The 12,994-nt window shown below is 46.6% G+C and overlaps 1 protein-coding gene across 3 annotated transcripts in view; it reads right to left on the reverse strand.

Moving 5' to 3' along the window:
- Positions 1 to 12,994, reverse strand: part of MATR3 (matrin 3) — a 68,993-nt gene that overhangs the window by 18,442 nt on the left and 37,557 nt on the right. For all 3 annotated transcript variants that reach the window (XM_063928628.1, XM_063928626.1, XM_063928627.1), the window contains exons 4-7: positions 2,846 to 2,872; positions 2,472 to 2,599; positions 1,964 to 2,007; positions 1,055 to 1,180 (exon numbers count right to left, since the gene is read on the reverse strand). In XM_063928628.1, coding sequence (XP_063784698.1) covers positions 1,055 to 1,180; positions 1,964 to 2,007; positions 2,472 to 2,599; positions 2,846 to 2,872 — 325 coding nt within the window. The remainder of the gene's footprint in view (positions 1 to 1,054; positions 1,181 to 1,963; positions 2,008 to 2,471; positions 2,600 to 2,845; positions 2,873 to 12,994) is intronic.

The raw sequence follows: 12,994 nt of genomic DNA on the forward strand, positions 1-12,994 counted from the left end.
CCATATCCCTGGTTCCCGGCTACCGCGGAGCCTGGAGATAAATCGGCTGCTTGAAGTTATACCATGAGCTATGGGTAGGGGTAAGACGTTTGGCGGCGAGAGAAGAGAAACTACTTCATTCCCTCTCTAGGTGGTAGTGCAACCTATACATATAGACTATGTTCATGTGCATTTCATTAAGTTAACAGAAATAGGAAAAACTTGTGAAAATGTAAACTAACTTCGATATGTTCCATTTTATACACTGCACCAACTGCAGACAGACAAAGGGGGTGGGGGAAATTCAATTAGCCATGATAACAGAGCAATTTACAGCGCTTGGACTTTTCACGTGTTTGCACACTCCCACAATTCGCCCTAGTCAATTCTAAATTTGCGAAAACTGGATTTTTGCCATCAAAACCAATGAAAAAAAGTGTAGGAGAAAGATGGGGAAATCTAGTTAAACCACCCAAACAAGCCAAATATAGGAAAAACAGTATAGAAGTGTATCAGTGTCATAATAAAATTATTTGGGGTACTTAAGATTGTATCAAAAAGCTGATCTTATTTCACTTTTTTTCTTGCATAGTGTTTTTCGGCAAAGTGCTCAATTTAAATTGAGAATACATAACGGGTATAAGTATATATTTCCATCATCGTAAGCTACTTTATAAAAAAAAAAAGCGACTACTTCCGCCTGAAAGCAATGGTCCCTCAAAGCAACAGTATGCCTGTCCCATACATTGCACACCAATTTCCATAGTTTTGCATTTATTGGCTCCAAACATCGCATGTCATTATTGGCAAATTAAAAATAAGTGCCTAATTAGTCATTCAGAGGGGTGTCCCAGGGGATCTGAACCAAAACCTTAATATATACTCCAGTGTCCCCTAGTGGTTGAAGGAGAAATAGGAATTTTCCCCTAGCTTATCACCTGCTGTAAACCAGTAGAGATTTATCGCCATCATTTAGCGCGGACAAACGCGGCTTATCGCGAGTCAAGATAAAAGGACGTTTTTACCGCAAAAATTCCCCAAAGTGTGCTAAGCGAGCATTTACAAGTCAACGTACCTCATTCCTCCTATTTAAAACCAAATGGTTGGTAATTATGCCAAATGGCTCTGCAAGTTTCAGAAGCTCGTACTTCAAGTTCTTTCCTCGCTCAAAGTCCATGACATGAACCACTCTGCCAATTCCCTAAATGGAAGAAAACACATCACTAACAGTCTTTAATGGTGCATTCAAAGTTTCCATAGTGTGTATTAGGAGCATAAAGGCAAAATAAAAAAAATAAAAAAGTGGTCTATACTTTTAATAAGCATGTTAGGGTATTTCTATGTACAAATAGAAACAGGGATAAAACGTTATACAACAGGATGGGGGAAATAGTATGGACCCGAGCTGGATGGCAACAGTTGACACCAATTGGATAGTGCAAAAAGACATGAGGTAAAACATAATAGCCTGGACATTGCGGGCAACAGCCTGACATTTTAAAATGGCCACCGTTTAAAAGGCAAAACCAGGTTAGTTTTGCTTTTTAAACGACTGCCACTTTAAGACATTGCGCAGACTCACTGGAATCTCAAGTTGGGAATAAACACCCCCCGCCCCCCCAAGCCAATGGACTTTAACATCTGCTACAGCCTGTTGTAATGGCAACACCTGCCTATTTATTTCCTGGTCAAAGGATGCTTAGAACATAACGCTCAAACTGGGGCTGTCATCTACACACGACTGTTGACCATGATTTAACATGAACCTGGATCACATCCATCTTGCACTAGGACAATGTTGCATGCACGTCATAAGCTCACACAGTAGTACACAACCGTCACTCAGAATGCAAACTGTCCAAAAAAAAATAAAATAAAAAAATGTTCCCCCTACACCACTTACTGTCCCTGTACTTCATAATAAGTTTCACTGTGGGGTAAGCTCTGAAACAAAACTAATACACTAACCTAAGGATGGACTTACCGGTCTCTTTAGCATGTGTCTAGGTCCAGGCATATCTTCATTTCCTGCACATTTAAAAACACATTTAGAAAAATAAAAATAAAATAAAGGACATGCGCAATATTCAAAAAAGTGAGCTCTGCTCTACGCGGACAATACAGAATAAAGCTGAAACTGGAATCCACGGTGAGCGCAATTAAAGTGGAACAAAATGGTTAACACTAAGCTTGCGGGCTGTGGGGCATTCCATGGTTCCGAACAGCATAGGACATAATTGGAGAAATACTATGTAAGAGAAGGGCGTTGTTTGGGTACTTGTATCCTTTACGTCACAAATGAAATGCTATAGTAAACAAGCCTATGTAAAACTATACCTACATCCAGAACACACAAGTTTAGACCATCTGTCTCTTTTACGCCCAAACACATTCAACTTCTTAGAGAGAATACAGATAACTGATCAGAACTGCCATTAACTGAGTCCGGAACAGACTACTAGTACACAGAAAAGATATGAAACTTCACGCACCTAGGTGACCCCTCTGACCTCCATGTCGACCTCCGGGACCACCTCCCATATGCATCCCTGCTGGAGGAGGAGGTCCCAAAATTCCTGGTGCCGGATTTGTGGACTGCTGCAGCATAAAAGAATCGCCCCTGCAAATAATTTACGGTGGGTTTAGTAACAGAAAATATGAATGTATGGATATAGAAATACATAAAATGTATACAGCAATACATGAAAATGCTTTACTGCGCTAGTACCAAGGTGAAAGCCATTCCTTGGTACAAGTACAACATAGTGCATACCCCTCTACAATTAAGTGTAAAGCTTTTTTAATGAATGTTAAAAGCAGAAAGTAATAAATATGGTATCAGGTAATTAGGTGCATTCATACTTACAGTCCATGTCCATTCCATTCTGGATATCTAAAAAGTAAAAGAAAAATTTGGTCAGTGAGTGATTATATAGAAAGCAAGATGGTGCTAGACCTTGGCAGAATCACAGCAACTTCTTCTCCGACCAGCTGCACTCTCTTGCATAAGAGACCAGTGTAATGGTGGTGTACAAGTTGGCACCCACCTGCCAACTCATCACTACACTAATAGCGCCATGGTTACAATGATCACTAACTTTTACACACAATAGAATCACTCCCGCAACGGTAGAGATAAATGGATTCATTGTTCTCTTTCCCTTTAATTAGAGTTATTATATGGTATTTATTACCTTCTTATAACGCTAGTCGGGAGTGCTACCCATAGCTTTGGAACTACAACATATACACACACACACACACACACACACAAACAGAAGCTGGTATCTGGGTGCACCGAGAAAATCACAAATCTTAAAAATAAAAAAAATAAATAAATAAGATTTTACTTACCGATAAATCTATTTCTCGTAGTCCGTAGTGGATGCTGGGGACTCCGTCAGGACCATGGGGATTAGCTGCTCCGCAGGAGACAGGGCACAAAAATAAAGCTTTAGGATCAGGTGGTGTGCACTGGCTCCTCCCCCTATGACCCTCCTCCAAGCCTCAGTTAGGATACTGTGCCCGGACGAGCGTACACAATAAGGAAGGATTTTGAATCCCGGGTAAGACTCATACCAGCCACACCAATCACACCGTACAACTTGTGATCTGAACCCAGTTAACAGTATGACAAACGTAGGAGCCTCTGAACAGACGGCTCACAACAATAACAACCCGATTTTTTTGTAACAATAACTATGTACAAGTATTGCAGACAATCCGCACTTGGGATGGGCGCCCAGCATCCACTACGGACTACGAGAAATAGATTTATCGGTAAGTAAAATCTTATTTTCTCTGACGTCCTAGTGGATGCTGGGGACTCCGTCAGGACCATGGGGATTATACCAAAGCTCCCAAACGGGCGGGAGAGTGCGGATGACTCTGCAGCACCGAATGAGAGAACTCCAGGTCCTCTTTAGCCAGGGTATCAAATTTGTAGAATTTTACAAACGTGTTCTCCCCCGACCACGTAGCTGCTCGGCAGAGTTGTAATGCCGAGACCCCTCGGGCAGCCGCCCAGGATGAGCCCACCTTCCTTGTGGAATGGGCCTTGACAGATTTAGGCTGTGGCAGGCCTGCCACAGAATGTGCAAGTTGAAATGTGCTACAAATCCAACGAGCAATCGTCTGCTTAGAAGCAAGAGCACCCAGTTTGTTGGGTGCATACAGGATAACAGCAAGTCAGTTTTCCTGACTCCAGCCGTCCTGGAAACCTATATTTTCAGGGCCCTGACAACATCTAGCAACTTGGAGTCCTCCAAGTCCCTAGTAGCCGCAGGTACCACAATAAGCTGGTTCAGGTGAAACGCTGACACCACCTTAGGAAGAAACTGGGGACGAGTCCGCAGCTCTGCCCTGTCCGAATGGACAATCAGATATGGCTTTTGCGAGACAAAGCCGCCAATTCTGACACTCGCCTGGCCGAGGCCAGGGCCAACAGCATGGTCACTTTTCATGTGAGATATTTTAAATCCACAGATTTGAGCGGTTTAAAATGTGATTTGAGGAATCCCAGAACTACGTTGAGATCCCACAGTGCCACTGGAGGCACAAAAAGGGGGTTGTATATGCAATACTCCCTTGACAAACTTCTGGACTTCAGGAACTGAAGCCAATTCTTTCTGGAAGAAAATTGACAGGGCCGAAATTTGAACCTTAATGGACCCCAATTTGAGGCCCATAGACACTCCTGTTTGCAGGAAATGCAGGAATCGACCGAGTTGAAATTTCTTCGTGGGGCCTTCCTGGCCTCACACCACGCAACATTTTCGCCACATGTGGTGATAATGTTGTGCGGTCACCTCCTTCCTGGCTTTGACCAGGGTAGGAATGACCTCTTCCGGAATGCCTTTTTCCCTTAGGATCCGGCGTTCCACCGCCATGCCGTCAAACGCAGCCGCGGTAAGTCTTGGAACAGACCTGGTACTTGCTGAAGCAAGTCCCTTCTTAGCGGCAGAGGCCATGAGTCCTCTGTGAGCATTTCTTGAAGTTCCGGGTGCCACGTCCTTCTTGGCCAATCCGGAGCCACGAGTATAGTTCTTACTCCTCTACGTCTTATAATTCTCAGTACCTTGGGTATGAGAAGCAGAGGAGGGAACACATACACCGACTGGTACACCCACGGTGTTACCAGAACGTCCACAGCTATTGCTTGAGGGTCTCTTGACCTGGCGCAATACCTGTCCAGTTTTTTGTTCAGGCGGGACGCCATCATGTCCACCTTTGGTCTTTCCCAACGGTTCACAATCATGTGGAATACTTCCCGATGAAGTCCCCACTCTCCCGGGTGGAGGTCTAGCCTGCTGAGGAAGTCTGCTTCCCAGTTGTCCACTCCCGGAATGAACACTGCTGACAGTGCTATCACATGATTTTTCGCCCAGCGAAGAATCCTTGCAGTTTCTGCCATTGCCCTCCTGCTTCTTGTGCCGCCCTGTCTGTTTACGTGGCCGACTGCCGTGATGTTGTCCCACTGGATCAATACCGGCTGACCTTGAAGCAGAGGTCTTGCTAAGCTTAGAACATTGTAAATTGCCCTTAGCTCCAGTATATTTATGTGGAGAGAAGTCTCCAGACTTGATCACACTCCCTGGAAATTTTTTCCCTGTGTGACTGCTCCCCAGCCTCTCAGGCTGGCATCCGTGGTCACCAGGACCCAGTCCTGAATGCCGAATCTGCGGCCCTTTAGTAGATGAGCACTCTGCAGCCACCGCAGAAGAAACACCCTTGTCCTTGGAGACAGGGTTATCCGCTGATGCATCTGAAGATGCGATCCGGACCATTTTTCCAGCAGATCCCACTGAAAAGTTCTTGCGTGAAATCTGCCGAATGGAATCGCTTCGTAAGAAGCCACCATTTTTCCCAGGACCCTTGTGCAATGATGCACTGACACTTTTCCTGGTTTTAGGAGGTTCCTGACTAGCTCGGATAACTCCCTGGCTTTCTTCTCCGGGAGAAACCTTTTTCTGGACTGTGTCCAGAATCATCCCTAGGAACAGCAGACGTGTCGTCGGAAACAGCTGCGGTTTTGGAATATTTAGAATCCACCCGTGCTGTCGTAGAACTACTTGAGATAGTGCTACTCCGACCTCCAACTGTTCTCTGGACCTTGCCCTTATCAGGAGATCGTCCATTTTCTTTGAAGAAGAATCATCATTTCGGCCATTACCTTGGTAAGGACCCGGGGTGCCGTGGACAATCTAACCGGCAGCGTCTGAAACTGATAGTGACAGTTCTGTACCACGAACCTGAGGTACCCTTGGTGAGAAGGGCAAATTGGGACATGGAGGTAAGCATCCCTGATGTCCTGGGACACCATATAGTCCCCTTCTTCCTGGTTCGCTATCACTGCTCTGAGTGACTCCATCTTGATTTGAACCTTTGTATGTAAGTGTTCAAATATTTCAGATTTAGAATAGGTCTCACCGAGCCGTCTGGCTTCAGTACCACAATATAGTGTGGAATAATACCCCTTTCCTTGTTGATTATCACCTGCTGGGAATACAGCTTGTGAATTGTTTCCACTACTGCCTCCCTGTCGGAGGGAGACGTTGGTAAAGCAGACTTCAGGAACCTGCGAGGGGGAGACGTCTCGAATTTCCAATCTGTACCCCTGGGATACTACTTGTAGGATCCAGGGGTCCACTTGCGAGTGAGCCCACTGCGTGCTGAAACTCTTGAGACGACCCCCCCCCCCGCACCTGAGTCCGCTTGTACGGCCCCAGCGTCATGCTGAGGACTTGGCAGAAGCGGTGGAGGGCTTCTGTTCCTGGGAATGGGCTGCCTGCTGCAGTCTTCTTCCCTTTCCTCTATCCCATGGCAGATATGACTGGCCTTTTGCCCGCTTGCCCTTATGGGGACGAAAGGACTGAGGCTGAAAAGACGTTGTCTTTTTCTCCTTTATACGGCAATACTTCCATGTGCCGTTTGGAATCTGCATCACCTGACCACTGTCGTGTCCATAAACAACTTCTGGCAGATATGGACATCGCACTTACTCTTGATGCCAGAGTGCAAATATCCCTCTGTGCATCTCGCATATATAGAAATGCATCCTTTAAATGCTCTATAGTCAATAAAATACTGTCCCTGTCAAGGGTATCAATATTTTCAGTCAGGGAATCCGACCAAGCCACCCCAGCGCTGCACATCCAGGCTGAGGCGATCGCTGGTCGCAGTATAACACCAGTATGTGTGTATATACTTTTTAGGATATTTTCCAGCCTCCTATCAGCTGGCTCCTTGAGGGCGGCCCTATCAGGAGACGGTACCGCCACTTGTTTTGATAAGCGTGTGAGCGCCTTATCCACCCTAAGGGGTGTTTCCCAACGCGCCCTAACTTCTGGCGGGAAAGGGTATACCGCCAATAATTTTCTATCGGGGGAAACCCACGCATCATCACACACTTCATTTAATTTATCTGATTCAGGAAAAACTACAGGTAGTTTTTTCACACTCCACATAATACCCTTTTTTGTGGTACTTGTAGTATCAGAAATATGTAACACCTCCTTCATTGCCCTTAACAAGTAACGTGTGGCCCTAAAGGAAAATACGTTTGTTTCTTCACCGTCGACACTGGAGTCAGTGTCCGTGTCTGTGTCGACCGACTGAGGTAAAAGGACGTTTTAACGCCCCTGACGGTGTTTGAGACGCCTGGACAGGTACTAATTGGTTTGCCGGCCGTCTCATGTCGTCAACCGACCTTGCAGCGTGTTGACATTATCACGTAATTCCTTAAATAAGCCATCCATTCCGGTGTCGACTCCCTAGAGAGTGACATCACCATTACAGGCAATTGCTCCGCCTCCTCACCAACATCGTCCTCATACATGTCGACACACACGTACCGACACAGCACACACACAGGGAATGCTCTGATAGAGGACAGGACCCCACTAGCCCTTTGGAGAGACAGAGGGAGAGTTTGCCAGCACACACCAAAACGCTATAATTATACAGGGACAACCTTTATATAAGTGTTTTTCCCTTATAGCATCTTAATATATATAATCATATCGCCAAATAAGTGCCCCCCCTCTCTGTTTTAACCCTGTTTCTGTAGTGCAGTGCAGGGGAGAGCCTGGGAGCCTTCCCACCAGCATTTCTGTGAGGGAAAATGGCGCTGTGTGCTGAGGAGAATAGGCCCCGCCCCCTTTTCGGCGGGCTTCTTCTCCCGTTTTTCTGAGACCTGGCAGGGGTTAAATACATCCATATAGCCCCAGGGGCTATATGTGATGTATTTTTTAGCCAGAACAAGGTATTCTCATTGCTGCCCAGGGCGCCCCCTGCACCCTCCGTGACCGCTGGTGTGAAGTGTGTGACAACAATGGCGCACAGCTGCAGTGCTGTGCGCTACCTCATGAAGACTGAAAAGTCTTCTGCCACCGGTTTCTGGACCTCTTCACTTTTCGGCATCTGCAAGGGGGTCGGCGGCGCGGCTCCGGGACCGGACTCCATGGCTGGGCCTGTGTTCGATCCCTCTGGAGCTAATGGTGTCCAGTAGCCTAAGAAGCCAATCCATCCTGCACGCAGGTGAGTTCACTTCTTCTCCCCTAAGTCCCTCGTTGCAGTGAGCCTGTTGCCAGCAGGACTCACTGTAAAATAAAAAGCCTAAAAACTTTTTCTAAGCAGCTCTTTAGGAGAGCCACCTAGATTGCACCCTGCTCGGACGGGCACAAAAACCTAACTGAGGCTTGGAGGAGGGTCATAGGGGGAGGAGCCAGTGCACACCACCTGATCCTAAAGCTTTATTTTTGTGCCCTGTCTCCTGCGGAGCAGCTAATCCCCATGGTCCTGACGGAGTCCCCAGCATCCACTAGGACGTCAGAGAAAAAATAATGTCATCCTTTAAAATACTGTAATTTTTATTCAGCCATTATGAAATATATTAAAAGTAACAGTGAATAGAAGGTTAGAAAAAATAATAAACTAAAAAATAAATTGTTTAAAATAAAATATCTTTTTGACAGACTGCTATCTATATTATTCAGGATGTTATTCTTCCAATAAAGGCATTACAGCCTCCGCTGATATGTTTTAGTTTGTTTGTATGGTCCCGTTATTATATCAGTTTTATTCTGTTTTATTCCCCCAGGAACTTATCAGTACCATAAAACAGCTTTGAGTATCTTATAATTGTACAATGTTGCTTATTTATGTTACAAAAAACAAAACAAAACAGTATCCTTAAGCAATTGTAACGGTGTTTGCTCTTTTTCTGTTCTAATAAACAGTGTCCATTAATGTGTTATTTCTTCTGTATTACCACTATTGGTCGACATGGACTAATGGTCGACACGTGAAAATCGTCGACATGGATTTCTGACCTGTTTTGGGGGTAATTTTTTCCGTAACATGATCAGGAACCCATATTAGTGTACCGTGTCCCCTTGCATGGCTCGCGTTGCAGACAAGGTGCCTCTCTCCGCTACCGCTGCGCTCGGCACTGGTTACTATTTCCAATCGTAGTCCACGTGGATAGTAAAGTATGAAAAATTTTAAAAATAAGATTTTACTCACCGGTAAATCTATTTCTCGTAGTCCGTAGTGGATGCTGGGAACTCCGTAAGGACCATGGGGAATAGCGGCTCCGCAGGAGACTGGGCACATCTAAAAGAAAGCTTTTAGACTACCTGGTGTGCACTGGCTCCTCCCACTAAAGGATTTTGAATCCCGGGTAAGACTCATACCAGCCACACCAATCACACCGTATAACTCGTGATACTATACCCAGTTAACAGTATGAAATATAACTGAGCCTCTCAACAGATGGCTCAACAATAACCCTTAGTTAGGCAATAACTACATACAAGTATTGCAGACAATCCGCACTTGGGATGGGCGCCCAGCATCCACTACGGACTACGAGAAATAGAATTACCGGTGAGTAAAATCTTATTTTCTCTGACGTCCTAGTGGATGCTGGGACTCCGTAAGCACCATGGGGATTATACCAAAGCTCCCAAACGGGCGGGAGAGTGCGGATGACTCTGCAGCACCGAATGAGAGAACTCCAGGTCCTCCTCAGCCAGGGTATCAAATTTGTAGAATTTTGCAAACGTGTTTGCCCCTGACCAAGTTACAGCTCGGCAAAGTTGTAAAGCCGAGACCCCTAGGGCAGCCGCCCAAGATGAGCCCACTTTCCTCGTGGAATGGGCTTTTACTGATTTAGGATGCGGCAATCCAGCCGCAGAATGCTCCAGCTGAATTGTGCTACAAATTCAGCGAGCAATAGTCTGCTTAGAAGCAGGAGCACCTATTTTGTTGGGTGCCTACAGGATAAAAAGCGAGTCAGTTTTCCTGACTCCAGCCGTCCTGGAAATATAAATTTTTAAGGCCCTGACTACGTCCAGTAACTTGGAATCTTCCAAGTCCCTAGTAGCCGCAGGCACTACAATAGGTTGGTTCAAGTGAAAAGCTGATACCACCTTAGGGAGAAACTGGGGACGAGTCCTCAATTCTGCCCTATCCATATGGAAAATCAGATAAGGGCTTTTACATGACAAAGCCGCTAATTCTGACACACGCCTGGCCGAAGCCAAGGCCAATAACATGACCACTTTCCACGTGAGATATTTCAAATCCACAGTTTTAAGTGGCTCAAACCAATGTGATTTTAGGAAACTCAACACCACGTTGAGATCCCAAGGTGCCACAGGAGGCACAAAAGGGGGCTGAATATGTAGCACTCCCTTTACAAATGTCTGAACTCCAGGCAGTGAAGCCAGTTCTTTCTGGAAGAAAATCGACAGAGCCAAAATCTGGACCTTAATGGAACCCAAGTTTAGGCCCATAGTCACTCCTGACTGTAGGAAGTGCAGAAAACGACCCAGCTGAAATTCCTCTGTTGGGGCCTTCCTGGCCTCACACCACGCAACATATTTTCGCCAAATACGGTGATAATGGTTTGCGGTTACTTCTTTCCTGGCTTTTATCAGCGTAGGAATGACTTCCTCCGGAATGCCCTTTTCCTTTAGGATCCGGAATTCAACCGCCATGCCGTCAAACGCAGCCGCGGTAAGTCTTGGAACAGACAGGGCCCCTGCTGTAGCAGATCCTGTCTGAGCGGTAGAGGCCATGGGTCCTCTGATATCATTTCTTGAAGTTCTGGGTACAAAGCTCTTCTTAGCCCATCCGGAACCACGAGTATCTTTCTTACTCCTAGTCTTCTTATTATTCTCAGTACCTTTGGTATGAGAGGCAGAGGAGGGAATACATAAACCGACTGGTACACCCACGGTGTCACTAGAGCGTCCAGCTATCGCCTGAGGGTCCCTTGACCTGGCGCAATATCTAGTTTTTTGTTTAGGCGGGACGCCATCATGTCCACCTGTGGCCTTTCCAAACAGTTTACCAACAGTTGGAAGACTTCTGGATGAAGTTCCCACTCTCCCGGGTGTAGGTCGTGTCTGCTGAGGAAGTCTGCTTCCCAGTTGACCACTCCCGGAATGAACACTGCTGACAGTGCTAAGACGTGATTTTCCGCCCATCGGAGAATCCTTGTGGCTTCTGCCATCGCCATCCTGCTTCTTGTGCCGCCCTGTCGGTTTACATGGGCGACTGCCGTGATGTTGTCTGATTGGATCAGTACCGGCTGGTTTTGAAGCAGAGGCCTTGCCAGACTTAGGGCATTGTAAATGGCCCTCAGTTCCAGAATATTTATGTGTAGGGACGACTCCTGACTTGACCAAAGTCCTTGGAAATTTCTTCCCTGTATGACTGCCCCCCAGCCTCGAAGGCTGGCATCCGTGGTTACCAGGACCCAATCCTGTATGCCGAATCTGCGGCCCTCTTGAAGATGAGCACTCTGCAGCCACCACAGTAGAGATACCCTGGTCCTTGGAGACAGGGTTATCAGCAGATGCATCTGAAGATGCGATCCCGACCACTTGTCCAAGAGGTCCCACTGAAAGGTTCTTGCATGGAACCTGCCGAATGGAATTCTGCTTCGTAAGAAGCTATCATTTTTCCCAGGACTCGTGTGCAGTGATGCACCGATACCTGTTTTGGTTTCAGGAGGTCTCTGACTAGAGATGACAGCTCCTTGGCTTTTTTCTCTTCTGTGTCCAGAACCATCCCCAGGAACAGTAGGCGTGTGGTAGGAACCAGCTGTGACTTTGGAATGTATAGAATCCATCCGTGCTGTTGTAGCACTTCCCGAGATAGTGCTACTCAGACCAACAACTGCTCCTTGGACCTCGCCTTTATAAGGAGATCGTCCAAGTACGGGATAATTAAAACTCCCTTTTTTCGAAGGAGTATCATCATTTCTGCCATTACCTTGGTAAAGACCCTCGGTGCCGTGGACAGTCCAAACGGCAGTGTTTGGAATTGGTAATGGCAATCCTGTACCACAAATCTGAGGTACTCCTGGTGAGGATGGTAAATGGGGACATGTAGGTAAGCATCCTTGATGTCCAGGGATACCATGTAATCCCCCTCCTCCAGGCTTGCAATAACCGCCCTGAGCGATTCCATCTTGAACTTGAATTTTTTTATGTATGTTTTCAAGGATTTCAAATTTAACATGGGTCTCACCGAACCGTCCGGTTTCGGTACCACAAACAGTGTGGAATAGTAACCCCGTCCTTGTTGAAGTAGGGGCACCTTGACTATCACCTGCTGGGAATACAGCTTGTGAATTGCCTCTAGCACAGCCTCCCTGCCTGAGGGAGTTGTCGGCAAGGCAGATTTGAGGAAACGGCGGGGGGGAGACGCCTCGAATTCCAGCTTGTACCCCTGAGATACTACTTGAAGGATCCAGGGATCCACCTGTGAGCGAGCCCACTGATCGCAGAAATTTTTGAGGCGGCCCCCCACCGTAACTGGCTACGCCTGTGGAGCCCCCGCGTCATGCGGTGGACTCAGAGGAAGCGGGGGAAGAATTTTGATTCTGGGAACTGGCTGACTGGTGCAGCTTTTTCCCTCTTCCCTCGTCTCTGTGCAGAAAGGAAGCGCCTTTGACCCGCTTGCTTTTCTGAAGCCGAAAGGACTGTACCTGATAATACAG

The sequence above is a fragment of the Pseudophryne corroboree genome, chromosome 6, assembly GCF_028390025.1.
Source record: "Pseudophryne corroboree isolate aPseCor3 chromosome 6, aPseCor3.hap2, whole genome shotgun sequence".
Lineage (NCBI taxonomy): Eukaryota > Metazoa > Chordata > Amphibia > Anura > Myobatrachidae > Pseudophryne > Pseudophryne corroboree.